The 20,811-nt window shown below is 41.0% G+C and overlaps 1 protein-coding gene across 5 annotated transcripts in view; it reads right to left on the bottom strand.

Annotated features, from left to right (window-relative positions):
• ANKRD28 (ankyrin repeat domain 28) overlaps positions 1 to 20,811 on the bottom strand; it is a 227,303-nt gene that overhangs the window by 93,829 nt on the left and 112,663 nt on the right. For all 5 annotated transcript variants that reach the window (XM_073333566.1, XM_073333567.1, XM_073333568.1 and 2 more), the window contains one exon: positions 18,436 to 18,514. In XM_073333566.1, coding sequence (XP_073189667.1) covers positions 18,436 to 18,514 — 79 coding nt within the window. The remainder of the gene's footprint in view (positions 1 to 18,435; positions 18,515 to 20,811) is intronic.

The following is a 20,811-nucleotide window of genomic DNA, read 5'->3' as shown; positions in this document are numbered from 1 at the left end:
GTGAAAAAGTTTTTCCTAATATCCAACCTAAACCTCCCCCACTGCAACTTGAGACCATTACTCCTTGTCCTGTCCTCTTCCACCACTGAGAATAGTCTAGAACCATCCTCTCTGGAACTACCTCTCAGGTAGTTGAAAGCAGCTATCAAATCCCCCCTCATTCTTCTCTTCCGCAGACTAAACAATCCCAGTTCCCTCAGCCTCTCCTCATAAGTCATGTGTTCCAGACCCCTAATCATTTTTGTTGCCCTTCGCTGGACTCTCTCCAATTTATCCACATCCTTCTTGAAGTGTGGGGCCCAAAACTGGACACAGTACTCCAGATGAGGCCTCACCAATGTCGAATAGAGGGGGACGATCACGTCCCTCGATCTGCTCGCTATGCCCCTACTTATACATCCCAAAATGCCATTGGTCTTCTTGGCAACAAGGGCACACTGCTGACTAATATCCAGCTTCTTGTCCACTGTCACCCCTAGGTCCTTTTCCGCAGAACTGCTGCCTAGCCATTCGGTTCCTAGTCTGTAGCTGTGCATTGGGTTCTTCCGTCCTAAGTGCAGGACCCTGCACTTATCCTTATTGAACCTCATCAGATTTCTTTTGGCCCAATCCTCCAATTTGTCTAGGTCCCTCTGTATCCTATCCCTGCCCTCCAGCGTATCTACCACTCCTCCCAGTTTAGTATCATCCGCAAAGTTGCTGAGAGTGCAATCCACACCATCCTCCAGATCATTTATGAAGATATTGAACAAAACTGGCCCCAGGACCGACCCCTGGGGCACTCCACTTGACACCGGCTGCCAACTAGACATGGAGCCATTGATCACTACCCGTTGAGCCCGACAATCTAGCCAACTTTCTACCCACCTTATAGTGCATTCATCCAGCCCATACTACTTTAACTTGCTGACAAGAATACTGTGGGAGACCGTGTCAAAAGCTTTGCTAAAGTCAAGATACAATACATCCACTGCTTTCCCTTCATCCACAGAACCAGTAATCTGTGGTGATGTTGTGGGGAGGGTGAAGGCGTTGAGAGGGAACGGTCACAGCTATGCAATAGTCCAACCAACACTGAAGAAAACCACCCTGGACAGCTATCTTCTAACATCCACAGTCAAACCTCCCATTCCTGAGCAAACTCAGAGAAGCTAGCACCAAGCCAGCTACGAACTCATCTTACTGATGGTAACATTCTAGATCCAGCACAACCTAGATTCAGGCCTCTATTCAATGGATAGAGGACAGACATCCACTGTTAACCATGAGATACGGCTGTCTCGCCTGAGAAGTGTGGCAGGAATCCCAAATAACGTGCTAAAATGGTTTGAGTCCTTCCCTGGAAGTACGCACCCAAAGAGTAGAGATGGAAAATTGCACTTCCACTGCTAGAACTCTCACTTGTGGAGTTCTACAAGGATCAATTCGCTCTCCAGTCCTCTCATACAATCACTAGGTGAACTTGTCAGATGACACGGATTCCAGTGCCAGCAACATGCAGATAACACAGCTCTACCGATCCTTCATCACACATGACCACACCACCACAATCCAGATGGCCCAGTGCTTGGATGAGATCAACTCATAGATGACGAACAGCTGGCTGAAGCTCAGCAACACAGAGGTGATGCTGGTGGTCCGAGGAAAGTATTTTGAAGAGTTTGCAGCCACAATTTAGTCTCCTTTGAGTGAAGGTTCACTTCCACAATTGGTCAAACTCAGTCCGTAGTCTAGGAGTACTCCTTGATTCCTCATTGATGCTGAGCTGTCACATTGCAATGCCAGCAAGTAATACCTTCTACCATCTCTGATTGGCTGGGAGACTCCATCCCATCCTGTTGGACAAAGACCTGACCTCAATTATTCATGCCTTTGCCACCTGTCAGCTGGACTACAGCAAAGAGATATACCTGAGCATGAAACCTTTAGCATTTAGGAAACTCCAACTAGTAGCTTACCTTCTTAGCAACACAGACTACCGTGAGCACATCAAAACCTATACTCATTTGCCATAGAATTCTGAATCAAGTTCAAGGTCTCGTTCCTTAATTTCGAAATGCTCCCATGGCCTGAACCCCTGGATACCTAAAAGACTGTCTAAGGCTGCAGGACAAAACCCATGGTCAACAACTTTGCTCCTCTGTCACAATGGAACTCTCAACCTTTAGAGTAAAGCTTGACCAGATGGGAGACAGAACCTTCTCCGGGGTGGTTCAAAACTGCAATGAACTCCCCCCAGAACCAGGGACCATCACAAACCTCACCACTTTGCACTCATTTCTTTGACCATGCCTTCTCTAATATAAAACATATAGCAACAGATATTTAAGAAATAAAAAACCCTACAAAACATGGCACTCCACTGAACAAATTTCTCCAACTGGGAAGAGGAGGAGAGAACAAACAACACAGGACAGATGTGAAGTCACATTGCTTAACACACTACTGGGAGGTACTCACATGCTATGGGCATAAGTGTGGTATAAAAACCTATATAGAACAGATTCATCCATTAAAATAATTCTTGAAAACCTTGTGCAAGAGAATGGGTGGTATTTAGAAAGATTTTTTTTCCCCCTCGAGAGGGAGAAATTTCTAACACATCTAAAGAATCAGCAAGTAAATCTTACTTTTGTCTATCACCATGAAATCACCCAAACACCATCAGCCCAGACTAACAGTCTCCATACTATTCTATACCCAGAGCTAAAGTCAAATACATCTGAGGACTCCAAATGTTGCTGGAATTGTCTTACAACAGCCTTCCCAGTAATTGTCTCCCAAAAAAGGAAGATTTGAGACTGAACAATAATTAAGACCATAAATTGTCTGCATCCTACCAGCCATAAGCATACCTGTCATGCTTCCAGTTGCTCTCCAACCCCTGCCCGGGCCTCTCATTGTGACTGGCAGACAGTAAGATACAAGCAAGAGCCTAAAATACAGAAGACCTACTATCCTGTTAGTAATTTTCCCCCTCCAGCAATTCCATGCACAGTGTACTACTGACTCTCCAAACAGCAAAAGAAAGACAGCACAGTAAATGAACACAGGGAATTTAAAAAAAAATGGAAGCAAGAAAATGGAAGGAAAAATGAAAGAAGGAAAGAAATACAGATTGAAGAGAAAATGGGACAGATTTTAGCCCTGCCTGCACTAAGAACATGACCCTTTTCCATCAGCAGTCAAAGTAACTGGTCCACCAAACTGGAGTTGAAAAACTTTGCCCTTTAGTGTAAGGACAACGAAAAAAACTGAGTTACCATTGACTGGATCCTTGGATCTCAGCTCAATGCATGAGATAGGCCAGAACTCCCCTAGCTCTTAAAGAGTTCAAGTGCTTTGGAGACATGGGCGGCCCAATCTTATTCTCAGATCAGCTGCCATGGTGTCTTAGGCCACTGCCATTCCTTTCTGTCCATGCTTAGCTATAAAGCACTGTCAGTTGGAAATGCAGTTATTTAGTCATGCAGTTTCAGAGTTCAGTGAAGCTACAGACTTTTGCTTCAGTTTGAAAACAGAACACTTTCTAACATTTCTACATCCTTTGACTGATTTCTCCTCATTCCCATGGTTTGCTTGGGGTTCTGGAGTGGTTCCTTATAGAACTAGTTTTCTTTGATGATTTTAGCTGCATAGCTGAAATTGTCCAAGTTGTTGGTGCCTCTATGGCTTCAGTCATGGAGGCTGATTTCAATGCACTGTGGGTCATTAGCCTCATAAGCGCTGATATTCTTTTAGTACTTGGTGTAATACTCTGTTGACAGCATCACTGTCTTGTCATTTGTTCTTCTACAGTCTCTATTTGTTATCATTAATCATTGTGGCAGCACCTACAGGCCTTCTTCAGGGCCCAGGACCTCATTATGCTAGGCACTGTAAACACATGAAGAGATGGTCCCTGCCCTCAAAAGCTTAAAATCTAAGTATAAGACAGGAAACAATGAGCAGCTACTAAAAAGAGAACAGAACACACAGAGACGATTATAAATGTAATAAGTAATGAGTACAACACAAAATTGCCTAGCTTATCTTGGAGTGCTGAATTCCTCATCTAACTCAATAACTTGATGCATTCTTAGTACCTGGGGATAGTTAATCTACGTTCTTTTGTCTTGTCTTCATTTTAGAGCTGGTTGAATCACTCAGATTAAAAGTTTTTAATGGATGTATTGGAATCTTTTGTCTTTGGAAGCATTACACAAAGCTCTCTGAAGACTGGAGAACCTCAGCTCTCCTTACGCCTCTCACTATATTTCTGCATGCTGGAACCATTCTTGGCCTCGAGTACTTCAGAGTTATTTGCCTCAAAGCAGGTGCCTGATCTAGCTTTTAAAGTGCAGCCTTGCATCGTCCCCCCCGCCACAAATACTAAATATACTTATACCTGTTGGACAAAGACCTGACCTCAATTATTCATGCCTTTGCCACCCGTCAGCTGGACTACATTGAATCACAGAACTGGAAGGGACCTCGAGAGATCATCTAGTCCAGTCCCCTGCACTCAAGGGGCAACTAACTTATCTATACCATCCCAGACAGGTGTTTGTCCAACCTGCTCTTAAAAATCCCCAATGATGGAGATTCCACAACCTCCCTAGGCAATTTATTCCAGTGCTTAGCCACTCTGACAGTTAGGAAGTTTTTCCTGATGTCCAACCTAAACCGCCCTGGCTGCAATTTAAGTCCATTGATTCTTGTCCTATACTCAGAGGTTAACAATTTTTCCTCCTTCCTCCTTGTAACAACCTTTTATGTACTTCAAAACTGTTAACATGTCCCCTCCCAGTGAGGCAAAGTTATTCTGTATTGGGTTATAAGCCTTTCCTGTGTGAATACACTGATCCAACATGTTCGTGGATGTTTACTATATGCCTATAATGTTTGAATTCAATGTGAATTATACAGGAAGGCAACAAAATAGCTTCTCAGATAAGAATACCTAGTTACACACTAAGAAGACAATGGGGACCAGATGTTAGCTTCAAAGATCCTTTATCTTGTCTCCAACACACTGTAAAACTAGGCTAGGAATTAGAGATCAAATGAAGACTGAACAGTTAGAAGACCTCTGAGAGGCTGAAAAGGGGGCCAGGGTTTATTTGTGAGCAAGTATAGGCAGACAGGCTGGCACAGAAAATGCTCTGTGGAGGAGTCAGGCCTCCCAGACCCAGGGAATGGTAAGTCTTAAAGAAGAACTAGATATGCTTACAGTATGTTTTACTGTTTTTGAGATATATTTTTTCTGAAATGGTTTTAAATAAATGATGCTTTGCTTTAAGGAAGCTCTTTGGTCATTAATTACCACAGTCATTGCCCCAGAGGAAGTAGAAATACAGGTTCTGAGCCGAAGTCAGACCTAAAATGGTCAAGATTGAGACACAAGTGACTACCACACAGCACCTTATGTGAGTGAGAGTGAAATACACAAGAAAGGGGTGCTGGCTTGAAGCCTAGAGGAAGTGCATCAGAGGGACCAGGAGATGTTAATAGTGCAGTTCGCCTGATAACAATGAGGTATTTTTGCTATTCTGTTTCTTCTGTTCAAAGGTCACAATCTAAAGTGACTACTCTGTCTGAACAACAATACAACTTTGACAGTTTCACAAACTCATCATTTCAGGTTTTCATAACTTAAGGATTAGAGTCTGTATATTCTATACCTAAAAAAGCCTGAGATCACAACAGTGGAGAACGTGGATTATATATTAAGAGAAAATTTAGAGGCCATTTCAAACAGATATTCTACAAAAAATGTCCTCCACTTGACAGCAAACCAGATTTGAGAGAAAAAATACATTTGTAGGTGCCCTTTATGTCTGAAGTGGATGCTATACTGTCCAAAGACAGGTTTCAGAGTGGTAGCCGTGTTAGTCTGTATCAGCAAAAACGAGGAGTCCTTGTGGCACCTTAGAGAATAAAATTTATTTGGGCATAAGCTTTCATGGGCTAGAACCCACTTCATCAGATGCATGGAGTGGAAAATACAGGAGCAGGTATAAATACATGAAAAGATGTGAATTGCCTTACCAACTGCAAGGTTAGTCTAACGAGACAATTCAATTGACAGCAGGATACCAAGGGAGGAAAAATAACTTTTGAAGTGGTAATGAGAGTGGCCCATTTCAGACAGTTGACAAGAAGGTGTGAGTGAGTACCAGTAGGGGAAAATTAGTATTGGTGAAATTAGGTTTAGGTTGTAAAATGACCCAACCACTCCCAGTCTTTATTCAGGCCTGATGTCCAGTTTGCAAATTAATTCCAGTTCTGCAGTTTCACATTGGAGTCTGTTTTGGAAGGTTTTTTTTTTTGGGAAGAATTGCCACTTTTAGGTCTGTTATTGAGTGACCAGGGAGATTGAAGTGAAGTGTTCTCCTACTGGTTTTTGAACGTTATGATTCCTGATGTCAGATTTGTGTCCATTTATTATTTTGCATAGACACAGTCCAGTTTGGCCAATGTACTTGGCAGAGGGGCATTGCTAGCACATGATGGCATATATCACATTGGTAGATGTGCAGGTGAACAAGTCCCTGATGGTGTGGCTGATGTGGTTAAGGTCCTATGATGGTGTCCCTTGAATAGATCAGTTGGCACCGGGATTTGGCACTCAGGACAGAGTTGGCACCACGGTTTGTTGCAGGGTTTGGTTCCTGGGTTGGTGTTTTTGTTGTGTGGTGTGTAGTTGCTGGTGAGTATTTGCTTCAGGTTGGGGGGCTGTCTGTAAGTGAGGACTGGCCTGTCCCCCAAGATCTGTGAGAGTGATGGATCGTCCCTCAGGATAGGTTGTAGATCCTTGATGATGCGCTGGAGAGGTTTTAGTTGGGGCTGTAAGTGATGGCTAGTGGCGTTGCTACTTTCTTTGTTGGGCCTGCCTTGTAGTAGGTGACTTCTGGGTACCCTTCTGGCTCTGTCAATCTGTTTCACTTCACTTCACCTAAGCCTAATTTCCCCCTACTGTTACTCACACCTTCTTGTCAACTATCTGAAATGGGCCACTCATTACCACTTCAAAAGTTATTTTTCCTCCCTTGGTATCCTGCTGTCAATTGAATTGTCTCATTAGACTAACCTCACATTTAGTAAGGCAATTCACATCTTTTCATGTACTTATATCTGCTCCTGTATTTTCCACTCCATGCATCTGATGAAGTGGGTTCTAGCCCACGAACGCTTACGCCCAAATAAATTAGTCTCTAAGATACCACAAGGACTCCTCGTTGTTTTTGTCCAAAGAACAAACATCTAAAGAATTCCTGTTAAGTATTGCTTAAAGCAACAGGGCACTATGAAAAACAGTTTTGATGTAGTGGGGGAAAACAGCTACATTTTTTCACATGACAAAGGGAAAACGAGAAATGTAATGCCAATTAGATACAGGCCAGATAGCTGTTCCTTTCAAGTAAACAATACAAAAAATGTTGTAGATACTCTGACAAAAGAATATCAAAGCCTGTTTCTCAGAAGGGGATCTGAATATCAGATTGACTTGTATAAGGAAGAATAGATAAGATTGCCTTTTCATATAGGCAACTGCCAGCTCTTAAATGAAATTCACACTGAAGCTAGTTGATTATACTACTACTATAATACCGCATTTCATGGTATGTGTTACCGAACTCATTTCTTCAAACTCTGAATGGGCTTGGCTGTGCATCATGCCTCAGTTTGCATACTGAAGGCAAAATGCAGCACAAACCACTTCCCATTATGTTTTATTAGTTACATGGATGCTAATCCATCCTTTGTTATAGTTCTTACTGGAGATGGGCCAACTCTTCTACAAAGTGTACTTAAATAACTGGCTGGTACTACTAGTAATAAATGCTGAGAGAATGTATTATTTTATTCCCTTTATCACTAATAAACTAAGGAAGCCATCAGCATCTGCTTTATTGAACATCAATGCATTTATTTAACCTGTTTTTATAGACATGATAAAATTTCTTCAATCTAAATACCACTGATATAACACTAATTATAATACAATATATATAATAATACAGCACTAAAAGAGTTTCAGGCCAAAGGATTGAAGACCTTGCATGGGATACAGGGCCCAAACAGCCACTTTCTTAGTGTGGCAGAGCTCCGACCTTGTCCCCATGGGTCCCGCGCTTCCAGGCGGTTTATGCTAGCTTCAGAGGCTCACAGCAACCCTCCACGTAGCCCTTCTCTCTCTAGGGCAAGGGACACAGCCTACTGAGCCCTTTTCATCATAAGCCAGCAATGGAGGTTGATGAGAGAATTCCCAGTCTCTGTTGCTCCTGTGGCCTCATGTCAGAACAGTTTAGGCCTCTGTCAGAACAGAGGCCTGTTTTCCCCTCCCAGGAGGTGTTTCTGTAGTGGTGGTTTGGGGGGAACCCGGGCCCGCCCTCTACTCCAGGTTCCGGCCCAGGGACCCTAACGGTAGCAGCTGTTGGCAGCCAACCTTTCACTGCCAGAGTTGCTACATTTCCCTGGGCCACTTCCACACAGCTCTCCTGCTTCTCCCTTCTTCACCCTTACCAATGACTTGAGAGTCTCTTCATTAACCAGCCCTTCAGCTGCACTTTGGCTCCCTGGCTCCTCTCTGCCTGACTGGAGTGAGCCCTTTTATATTATCAGAGGGGCCTTAATTAGAGTCAGGTGGTCACATTAGCTTAATGGCCTCACCTGACTCTTTGCAGGTTAATTGGAGTCAGGTGTTCTCATTAGCCTGGATGAGCCCCTGCTCTGGTCAGTCAGGGAACAGAAAACTTAATCCAGTGGCCAGTATGTCTGCCTTCTGCTACTCTGCTGTACCCAACTGGCCTGGGCCTATCACATTAGCTTGGACTTAAAATATGGTCCTATACTGAAGATTGACAACATAAAAATGGCACTTTTATACTGAACAGAGCTGTTCCCTATGTGCATTCAGTCATATCTATTTACTCTATTGACAATTTTATACTGCTTTTGTTCCTGTTGACACTGCAAGACTACACTCCAGTGGTGGAACGAGCTGAATTCCACCCTAGTATTCTATCCAGGGTACCCTGATCAGAACTGCCAATCAGGTTCCTCCCTTGAAGCAAATTTGCCCACAGTTACCCTGTTAAATTCACTGAACAGGCATAACTGAGACCAGTATTTGTTTGGCCTTCAGAATCTTTGTTAAAGGCGGTGCACAAACCAGAAAAGAATCTTAGCAAAGTTGAATTTACTGGACTGGCAGTTAGAAAGCTATTTTTTACTTGGAAAAGTTGAGACAAATATAAACCCAACTAGACTATTTTTACAGTCATTGTTTTGAGAAGAGCCATATTTTAATACTGGTCACACATACACAGAGTTCTCAGAATACGTCATCTGCAAAGTTTCATATTGAAGGAATAGTACACTGATCTCTTTAGTCCTGGAATCTTTAATAAAATTAGTCTGCACAGCCAGTGGCCATATGCGTAATGCTTAAAAGTTTGCATTAGTCTATTGTGACACTTGGAGCCAAATGGAATGCTGATGTAACTAGGTGTAACTCCATTAAGTGAGTTACCCCATAGCTGATCTGGCCCCATGTTTTTAAAAGGAGGTGCACAGAACCCATAGAACTTAATTTAGAACTGTCTGCCCAGAGAGGAACTCTAAAAAGACAAGCAAGGATGGAGGGATTAACACAATACATTATGAAAGTTCCAGTTGCCAGTGAATAAGTAGCCTGTGTGACAGATTTTTTCCTGAAAAAAGGCTAACTGTGCATACAGGGCTAATAGTTCCATTGTTCTTCCTCCTTCTCAAAATGTAGGCACAATGACTTTTCTTCAGTTATCAGGTGCCTTGGCTGACTCCCATGACTTATTCAAGATTATTCTCAGAAGTTCTGAAATGTCCTCCCTCTGTTAATTGTTTTTTAAATTAAAAGGCTATATTTCACCCAGATCTCAGACTTGTTTATACAGCAAATATAAAATATGTCTGCTATAACAGGAACATATATTTTCAAAAATATTACCATGAGACTTACTCAAAGCCATTCTGCAAAAACTTCAGAAACTAAAAAATGCCTGAAGATCTGGATAACTATCTTTACAGCGTTTAGATTTCGGCCAAACAGATGTGTACTGTATTGCATGATCGCATGAAACTTAATTGGAGTAAATGTTCCAGAAGACACTGAGTTGGTGTCAGGTTTGTCATCCATCCACTTAACAAATCAGTCCACTTGAGGTCAAAGCATTTTCTAGTCAACTGTTATCTGGGAGTTAAGTAATAACTGTTGAACCTCTAAAGAGCAAGATTTTTCCAAGGCCCACTCAAGTCCTATAAACGGCTGCAGCTGACAGAAGGTCAAAGCAGTAAATCCTGCATTCTTGTTGGGACAGCAAATCTGTGAACACTGGAAAAAGCCCGTGGACTTCTTAAGAAGTTGCAAGAGGTCTGCAGGTCATCGTTGCCATAGCCATGCTGGAAATCACTAAGATTATTCTGTCCCCATCCAGTCTTCTCTTTCTGATCACCTTCTAAATTAATGGGAGGATTGGGAGGGAGCAGCGTACGGCCAGATCCTTCTGCCAGTTCAGGAATAAAAAAAAACTTCTGATATGGACAGACTGTCCCTGCCTGTTCTCGAGCAGAACTGGAGACACTTCATATATCTAGTGATTGATCAACAGATCAATGTCTGGAAACCACCGTAGGCCGAAGATGTCACCTATCACCACTTTCTTTATGGACCGTTCATGCAGGGTGGAAAAGGAGATTATGAAACATGCTAGTGCCAAAATGCAGAAGCAGCCTTTCCTAATGAAGACCCTAACCTTCCTTAGATTTCATATCAGATAAAACCTTCCTCCTTTCTTTGGTATGAAGAAACATCTGGAGTATAAGCCCTGATCTCTAAGTTCCCTTGGAAACTTCTTTATTGCTCCCACTTATAACAAGGATTAAATCCCTAATCTTAACATGCTCTCATGAGAGGGACCCCTGAACACAGAAGGGAGAGGGGTTTGGTAAAGGTAGGGTCTCAACAGAAGATGTTACTACAACTCAGTTTATCTCCAGAATCCTTTTGTCTGATGTTATGGACTTCCATTCGTTGACAAGGCAAAATTGTCTGTTCTCAAAGATAGGGTCAATGCAGGATAATTTGAAGATCCGGGTCCTGGTGTCAAATTTGGGGCCTGCCATTTTTACCTAGTTGAAACTGAAGGCTGTTTTCACTTCATTCATGGTTTTAAGATTTTCTTCTGGTGCATTTGCACAGGTCTGGGTTGTTGCTGCTGCTGAAAGTGACATCCCTGAGAATAAAGACAAAAGATGATGGTGGATAAATGGTCTATGGTACTAGAGTATAGGATCAGAGGTCGTCCTCCTCACAGGTGGAAAGGCACCTAAAGAGCATGCCACAGACCACGTGTCCAATATTTCATCTTATTACTAAATAACTAAATTTCCTTCCAAAGGAATATCTTCCAATCTTCAACACAGTTTCTGGAGGGAAAGAAAAAGACCATATGACTCTTAAGCAAAGCAGTAGATGCTACCACCCTAGCTCATGGATTTGAGAGCTTCTTTTGATGTTGAGGACACTGTTCGTTATCATCCGACCTTCAGTTATTAACATGTTAGTCAATTTACATTGAGTAACTGATTTTCCAGAGGCAAACGCAGGAATCTTTTCCGATAAGTGGTAACGATACTGCAACATCATTGCCTCGTAATCTGTTACTCTTTTCCCAAGTGAAGCAAGAGAACTTCCTTACCAACTGCACTGACTACTCCAGCCTGCAGTAGTCAATCTAATATTAGAAGATTAACCTCCAATGGGGCAACCAGAATGCCAAATAATGGATAGATTTCCTCCAGTATTACAGATGGGAGTTCCAAAGTCATTGCCATCCTGTCTGCAAGCTTGTGAAACTGTAAAGATTCCTCAGAGAGAGAGGAAGCTGAAGCTACTCCAACATTTTCATGTGGCGAAAAACCAGTTTCTACATTTGGCTCTAATTACTGGTATTCCATCTGAGCACAGGCTCCCCATTTTCCTCCAACAGAGGGTCAGGCACAATGGTGGGAGAACGTGAAGCTCCGATTTGATGGGCAAGCTTTTTCCTCACCTCAAAAGAGAAGGGAGTTCCTATGCGAATGATGCTATGAAGTCTCTCTACAGTGTTTAGATGGCTGCCAATATGGCCACACCACCTATGGTGGAATTTGCAGGTTGCTGCAATACTCTTATTCCAATACCATATCATAACCTGGAGGATAAACAGGTCTACATGCTCCATATCTGGGATACTCTCTTTTGAGAGTGTGAAATCTAGGAAGGACCTCTGGAAATTTAGCCCAATCCTGTTCATTTCTGGACTGCAGATCTGACTTTGGACCTGCTACCAAGAAACCACAGAACCTGACAAATGCAACATAGTGAAAGACAGACCACTTTTCTGGCTGGGCTTGAAGGTGTTTTGGACAGAGGTACAGAAGTCTCTCAGGAAAACAAACACTTCATTCAACCTCTTTCATTTTCCAGGAGTAAGATCAGAGAAGGATAATTTGAGAGAGGTTTTGTCTTTCCTCCTTTAGATATCAAGCCTTACAGATACATCACGGGATCCTTGTGACTTACTTCGGCTAACAATGAAACTGATGCAGCTGCATAAATTAGCGATGAAGAAATTGTTGCTGGTTCCAGGTCTATCTTGGATCATTTAGATACGGTCAGCACTCCTAGCATTTGGTTCAGGACCTGATACTGACTGATCAGATTAATTTCCTCACTGGGACTTGGCACTGCTAGCAGGAACCTTTTAGTTCTTTGCCTTCTTTTCCAGAACTGAAGCAGACTGATCCAATGGCTTTTCTCAGAACTTGGCCAACAGATCCTTTGGGGCTTTTAGTGTTGGATCTGATCTTGGAAACTGACTGATGCAATCATGGAACTCTATCCTAGAGCACAAACTGGAGCTTTCATCATAGTATTCTTATTCTGAGCTTGTGCTTGGATCCCTTAGAGGTATGAGAGCTCAGTGGCTTCGCTGCCAAAGCTTCTTATATCAGGAGAGCTCTTGGACCACATGCTCTCAGAATGAACATAATGCAGACAGAAACCTCGGACACCTCAAAGGACAGTAGCCCTCATCAAGACATGCTAAGCAGCTGACATTCGTGTCTGATGTTGAAAAGACCATCTGACATGATTCACAGCTCTTAAAACCATGTCTCTTTGCCTTTGAATCCACCATGAAACTGAGACAAAACCAAACCTAACAGCTACTTAACTAATCCAAGAAGAACTAGCCTAAACAAACTATTATTTTCCTAATTATACCAACTACACCAAGAGTAAAATACTATGTAAGGCACTAAAAATTTTTTAAGAGAAGGCGCCAGATCTGAGGGATCCAGAGAAGTGTGTGTCCATTTGCTGGTGAGGTTGCTAGGAACTGAGACAACAGAGGGCACCATGCACGCTTTTACAGCCTCATCTCTCAGAATATTCAGGAACTCTGAGGGGAGCAGTCAGAAGGGCATGCAAGCACTTCAATGCCACAAGAAGGTTCCACTGTCTGATTTGGTGATCCCTTCCAACTTTAAGTTCTATGACTTTAAGTTGCACCAGCCAGTGTAGCCCATGAGTGGGAATATGCAGAAGATTCTCAATGAATTCTTATTAAGATTATTCACAATAGATCTCTTCACCTACCCATTCATTAACTCTCCTTTTCATGGAGAATACAGTGGATACTTCCAATCACCCATTTCCAGGGAGTCCTGTCTCCCACCAGTGTTCTAACCTAATCTATGTTAAGGCTGAAACGTATGAAGTTGGAAGCCCTGACATCCCTCCAGCGTCTGCGAGGTCTTCTCCAACCAGCTTTTGTTGGAGCAAATACATAAAGCAGGCAGGCTGGTATGGACTCTGGCACGCGGTGCAGTGTTGAGTCAGTTGGGAAGACACTGGACGCTGGTTGGTCCAACGCCTGACATTCTTGGTTGTAATGTGATGAAACCATCAAGTGCCTTTAATGTTTTGTTGCTGTTTCACCTACCCAGCCCCTCTGCAAATTTACAGATGTTTGCTAGAGATGTTAGTTAAATTCTATTTGGTCTAAAAAAAAACTGATGATTATGACATGTTCATCAGCAGGTAGGCAGTTCATCTGATGACAAAGTGGGTGAATCCTTCAGGGACTAGCTTACTTTCAAGAGTTCTGAGAGGTATTGTTTCAAAAGGAAAAGGAAATGAGCTGGAAGTCATGGGAGGAATATCCTTCCTCTGCCGGAAATTTGTATCCGACATTGTCAGTTTCAGGCCCCTCCCGTCCTACAGGCTTGGAAACCAAGACAAGCCGCAGCAGCAGCAAAGATTGCAGGCAGAGGTTTACTCAGAACAAGCGTCCTAGTGTTCAACACCCAAATGCAGAATGCTCAAGACATGTACCTTAATGCTAAAAGCATGAAACTTTGAGCATGAAGTCTCAGTTATGCACTGAGAATGAACAATATGGGTCTTGTAACATACTTACACTTCGAGAAATCTGGCACAGAAAAAAATCTCAAATTATACCAACAAGTGAGGGAAAAAAAAATCACACTTTCCAAAACCAACTGTTTTCTAAAAAAGTTTTTTCACGCCAAGGATTTTTTTTTTTTTAAGACATTTTAGTGTTTTTGTGGTGTATGTGGTGCGCTTGTTTTTGGTTGTTTTTTGGGGGGGTGGGTGGGAAGGAAGTAAAGGAATTTAATAATACCATACTTTTGCAGCATCTAACACATAATGTGACATTGTAGCCTATATAATTTACACTAAGAACTAGAAAACTCATTTAATTAAAAAATGTTATGGGTTAGGCTTCAATCCAAAAAACAGTTACCGAAACGTATAGTCCCACTGAACTTAATAAAACTACTTCTATGTAGTTACATGTATGCTTTAACTGATGGCAGGATTGGGAAACCAACAAGTAAGGATCTGATACAATGCCCACTGATATCAGTGGAAAGACTCCCATTGATTTAAATGGGCTTTAGACCAGGCTTGAAGAGAAACAATAGCAAAGCAAGGAAAATTCCTTGCAATTTAGTTTGTTCATATAGTATGATAATTGTAGATTGGTTTTTAATTTATAGAACTTCAAAATGTACTACAGAGTATTTATTGATGTGTAATAAATATAAAGGTTACAAAGTAAAGGACTCAAAAGTTAGAAAATGAAAGAATTAAGGTTGTGTATAGAATCTTTATTCAGCCCCCTTGTGCATATGCATTATTATACAGTCTTTAATTACATCACATAGTATTTTTTCCACAGGACTCCTTCATTCAGAATAGACACTGCTCACTTAACGAGCAGCTATTCAATATTTTGTTTTCTCCTCACTGTTGAATCTACCACTCTAGGCCTTATTTACTGCACACTACTCAAACCATGCTCTGAAGACAGAATTAATACTTTCCTCATGGGCTTTTCTATGGCGCTCATCATTACATTATGTGAGAGTTTCACAAACATTAATGTATTTTCACAATACCCCCATACAGCGGAAGTTAATAATCCTTGTTTTACAGACTGAGAACTGAGGCACAGACATATTAAGGTCTAAAGTATCCACTGATTTTGGGTGTCCAATTTGACACACCTACAACATGGTTTTTCAGAGTCGTCTTATACTGTATAGCACACAGTGATTTCAGTTGCAGCTGAGAGTCCTCAGCATTTCTGCAAGTCAAACTGCAGGTTCTTAAGACAGACACCCATGAAATGAGGAATTACTGACCTCTTGTGAAAAGGTTAGATTTTTAAGCAACTTCCCTATCATCACACAGACACAGAGATAGGCTTCATTTCCCCAGGACAGCATTCAACTGCCTTAACCAGACCCTCCTATCTCTTCTTGCAATCCCCTGCCTCATTCACTATTAAACCTTCCAACTTCTGCAAAAAAAAGGCATTCTATAGACTACAGTATCCTTCACTACACCATCCTGGTCAATCCTCAGAGCAGGTCCATCCTGGGCACTGAAGGAAGCACAGGTCCACTGGGAAAGAACAGTATGTGGCATGTAATTAAAGGCTGAATCATAATGCAGATGCACAATAGGGCCAAATTACAGATGCCAGAATTAAGGTTGCCTACACATTTCCTATCTTTCAAGTGCTTCACTTTGCAAGCCTAATAATGTTCTTTTACCATAATTTGTAGATGTAATTTGCTGGGTTTTAAAAAAAGCAAACTGAAAAAAATAGAAAATCCATCATGTGTCATCATATTGACACCCACATGGATCATTAGCAAGGTTGGAAGTAACTTTAGCAGAGTAACTGGTAACAATAGTAAATTGTCATCCTCTACATGGACCAACATTAGAGTCAGATAAGATACTTTACCAAGAGTTTCACAGATATTTGCTGACAGCAGAGGAATGGCGAGACTCAGGAACCTTGGGCTCCAGGCCAGGCTCTGGAGGGCAACGGGCACTAGAGGACCCAGACTTTTCTGCCCATTCCCACAAGATTGACCCCTTCTGCTCATCCCCTCCAACCTGTCCCTGCCTCAGTTCTGTCTCTCTCTCAACTGTCTCCTCATCCAAGTCCTATTCTCCACTCAGGCATTTTATCCTACTACCAATTTCCTTAGCTAGCCATTCCCAGTTCCCCCTCACCTCCTTCTCTGATTTGTCTTCCCTCTGGTCTCCAATTGTAGCCCCATCGCCCCCCAGTTTCCATCTCCTTCTCAGAGCTCTTCATCTAATCTTGATGTCCCATGTCACTCCCTCAACTCTTTTCCCAGCCAGTCCCAGTTGTCCCTTTCACCTCCTTATCCAGTCTCAGTCTTCCCTCCATCCACTGGCTCTCAGTCTGCTCCCCACCCACACACCTCCATTTCCCACCGTCTCCCAGTACAAATCTCCTTATCAAGCCAGTCTGAGATAGACCCTGGCACCAGGCTCCCTGTCCCAATCTACTCCCCATATCCAGCCCTCCAGGTCAGGTTCTTCTTCCTTTTGCATTCAAATAATGCAGCTTCCTTCTTCATGCTACTTGCACTCAGCAGGAGAGCACAGAGAGCTGAGAAATAGGCTGGCTGCTCTCAGTTCTGGTGCCTGGACCTGGCATGGCCCCGAGCAGCTGGAAACTGAAATTGCAAGGAAAGTCCTACTGAGCTCTGGCAGCCCTGGGCTGGAACATACCCATTTTGGATGGAATCTTCAGGGAACTGCGAAGCTCTACCAAGTCTCTGCTGAGCATGTGTGAACTCTGGTTTCTGAAAGGCTTATAACTTGGCCAAATTTTTCACAGGGATGGCAAAAGGCACAACCCTGACAGATACAAATGTACTAGGAACCAGGGGTGGACAAGCTTGGGGTGCATTCAAGCTTCTCAAAGAAAAAGTCACCAATTTTTAACTTGGGCATACTTTTCTCTAATCTTGGTCTCAAATAGCTAAACCATTTTGGCTGAAAGTTTCCCAAAAAATCAGCCTCAGGCAGACATTTAGCATGGAAGTTTTCAATCAAAATGATTGAAGTTCTGCAAAATTATAAGCAACAGAAAATAGGATCTTAAAATGGGAAGTGCTACCAACTCTCCTATAACACACCTCACTAAAGTAAATTCTATTACTTTTAAAGCTGAGATGTGGGAACAGATCTGAAGTTTTTGAGCAGATAAGATATGTTTAGTGAAGTGCAGATTAAAGAGATTCTACTGTATTTTATAATTCTGCAATTTCTTCCACTGAGGGGTCTCAAAGCACTTTACAATCATGAATAAAGCCTCAAAACCACCATGGTGAGGTGTAACACACAGAGATTATTAAGGACTTGTTCAAGGTGACAGCAAATCAGTTACAGAGCTGGAATAGTAACTCTGATCTGTCTTCTCTGTCTTGTGTTTTAACCACTAGAACATACTGCCTCACTCATTGCATTCTGTATTGCAAGTGAAGAAGTAAATATGAAAAATGATTTTTAAATTCTTATTTCATTCTTATCAGGTCCTAAAAATCTTGTGTATATATAAGTTAGCAAAAGATAACTAGAAAAATAATGTTGTTCTTAATCTGAAGAAATATCAGCACTTTTAAATGCCATTTTCAATGTTAACATAGTCATTTTTCTAAATTCACTATAGTAAAAAATATGTGCTAACATTTAGATATTAAGTACACTGCTTTAAATACAATTAAGTACAGACTTTTGAAGCAACTGAATTTGGTCATAAACTACTAATAAATAGCAAACATCACTGAGAAAGTTTAACTCTGGTAGGTACTTTTTATAATAACTGAAAATTATTAAAAAAGTGGTTTGAATTAAGGAGTCTGTAAACAAAAGTTTAAGTACAAAAATCCCCAAATTTCAATTGAATTCTTAGCACATTAAATAGCCTGATAAAATTATGCAAACTAAAAGTACATTTAATGTACCTGTGCACAGAATTTTTTTTCATTAACATGAACAGAACATACCAGATAAAATAAGTAGTTCAATAATTTCTGCATCTCCCAGATAGGCAGCAGCATGTAAAGGGGTCCTCTTTTCATTATCCTGTAGTAAGAGGGGGGAAAAAGGGTGTTTTTTTTAAATAAAGACATCTGTTTTAGCATTCTGTATGATTCATAAAAAAGTTAAAGAATAAGATTCCATCTTCCAAATACTGAACATTTTATATTTTAGGAAGCAGAGATATTAAACCAAAGAATCACTGAGTTATCACACTTATGTAGTCTGTAACAAACATGCTCTCACTTAGCAATTATGACAGCCCTGTACAGTCATTCAGGACATGATCCTGAAAGATGCCAATTCCCAAGTACTCGGGACACGTCAGGATGAGGCCATAAATTAAATCAAAATCCATTTGTTTCTTTGGAAGGGGAAAAGTTGTGGGGGAATGTAAAAGTGAGGCTTTCCTAAGCAGCTCAGAGAATGTTAATACAATGAGTATCAACAGGTGTGATCTATGTTTTATGTGACAAGTTGAAGGGTAACTCATGAAACCAGGCTGTAATATTTTCATCATGGTCGCAAATTTAATGGAAAATGCAAAACTTCGATGTTGGACATGAAAAAAATATCAGCAGAAAACATGAAATTCAAACTTTCACCAGCTTTTTGCTTACTGCATATATGCACAGAAAAGCCCGAGAGGTGGATGTAATTGGCAAACTGATCTCACAGACATAGAAAAGACAGTGCAGGAGGCAAGTGGGACTTAGGTGCTTTTGGGTAGTCTCAGGCTAATATCCTTTTGAAGACACAGTTTAGAATCCACATGTGAGAAATTAAAGAGGACATCTGAGTTGGACTGAACTGAAGAAGATAACAGACTTTCAGAAGGCTAGCACAGAATATTTCCCAAATCTGGCAAATACTGGCATTAGTTTATGCGCACGAGTCCACCGTGAAAATGGTGAAAGATCATTTTCTCATTATGTTGACTGTTAAAGGCTAACTGTAGGAAATTAAAACCTAATAAACTGCTTCTGTACAGCATGCTGTAGCAAAATTAGTTAAAAACAAAATAACAAAACCAAAAACCCCTTCAGTACAGCAGATAGGTTCATTTTATTGAAATGTGTTGAGCTTTGGAACAAGTTACAAACAAATTACTTTTGGATTCTTGGAATTTTTCAGTGAAGCCCTAAACATGCTTTAAAAGCAAGTGGAAATTTTGTTTTTCCCTCTAGGGGAATGTACCAAAACATTTCTAGCAGATTGCAGAAAGAACATTGTTTGATTATACTGGCCACTAAAATGTGTTTATTAAATTTAATGTTTCCATATTATCTATCATTTTACCATTTTAAAGAAGCACTTGTTTTTTCCACTCACGCAACAAAAGGCAACTTTACTCATGGATTTCAGATTAATGAACACTGGCATACAGGCCTACATTTTCAATTTTTTTTTTAAACCAAAAACACTTTTTTTTTGCTTGCTTTCAAATACATTCTCTTTTCAAACGTAAGTAAATCCCCAAAGCAATTTCAATTTCTCATCTCATCCCCCAAGGTACTGTCTTTATTGTTTTAAACTTTCAGAGTTGCAGTGCTGGGGGGTGTGGAGGCACATTTTAGTGTTTATTACTCAAAGATAAAAGTCAGCACCACAAAAATCCCTAAAGTAGCTGAAATTACTTGGTAGTTAGCTTCAAATGCACTCAAATGTGGGATTATGGCAGTTCAGTAGCAATAATATAGTTATATGGCTAAGATGACATCTATTCTAAAAATGCCTTTTTTTTTTAAAAAAAGGAAAATTAAAAGTAAGTACTCTCTCATGCTTGATCTCCACCCAAAAGAGAAAATGTATTTAGAAAGTTCCAGAATTTATCCAGCAGTTATGGCAATAGAAAAAGAAAGGTTTCTACTCTTGTTGTTTCTCCTCTTAGATAACTGAAAACTGACTGCTACTGAATTTCAAACCTAGCATTGACATAACCCTGAATGAGGAATCTATGCTTTGCCTTGTTTAAATATTTATTCTGAAATAAAGATAACATTTCAAAATAGGAACACAAGTAATGTGACAGAACTGTCATATCTGGCTTATTGTTAGAGAAGTGAAACAAAAAAATGGAGAACAACATTCATTACACATCAAGTTTATAAACCATCTATAAAGTAAGAATTTTAACTTAAATGAGTGGATTAAATTATTTTTAACAGATGCTATTAGGGAGGGTCATATGCTGGAAATTCAAAAAGCATTAATTTGAATGATCACCTAATTCTATCAAAAAGTAACTAATGTCAAATTCTACCCACCTTAATTGCAGGACGAAACAGGACAAAGATGGGCCACTAGGAAACTGGCTCTTGATTATCTAAGCAATGGAACAT

The sequence above is a fragment of the Lepidochelys kempii genome, chromosome 2 (assembly GCF_965140265.1).
Source record: "Lepidochelys kempii isolate rLepKem1 chromosome 2, rLepKem1.hap2, whole genome shotgun sequence".
Taxonomy (NCBI): Eukaryota; Metazoa; Chordata; order Testudines; family Cheloniidae; genus Lepidochelys; species Lepidochelys kempii.
This window is presented reverse-complemented; position numbering and strand designations above follow the sequence as displayed.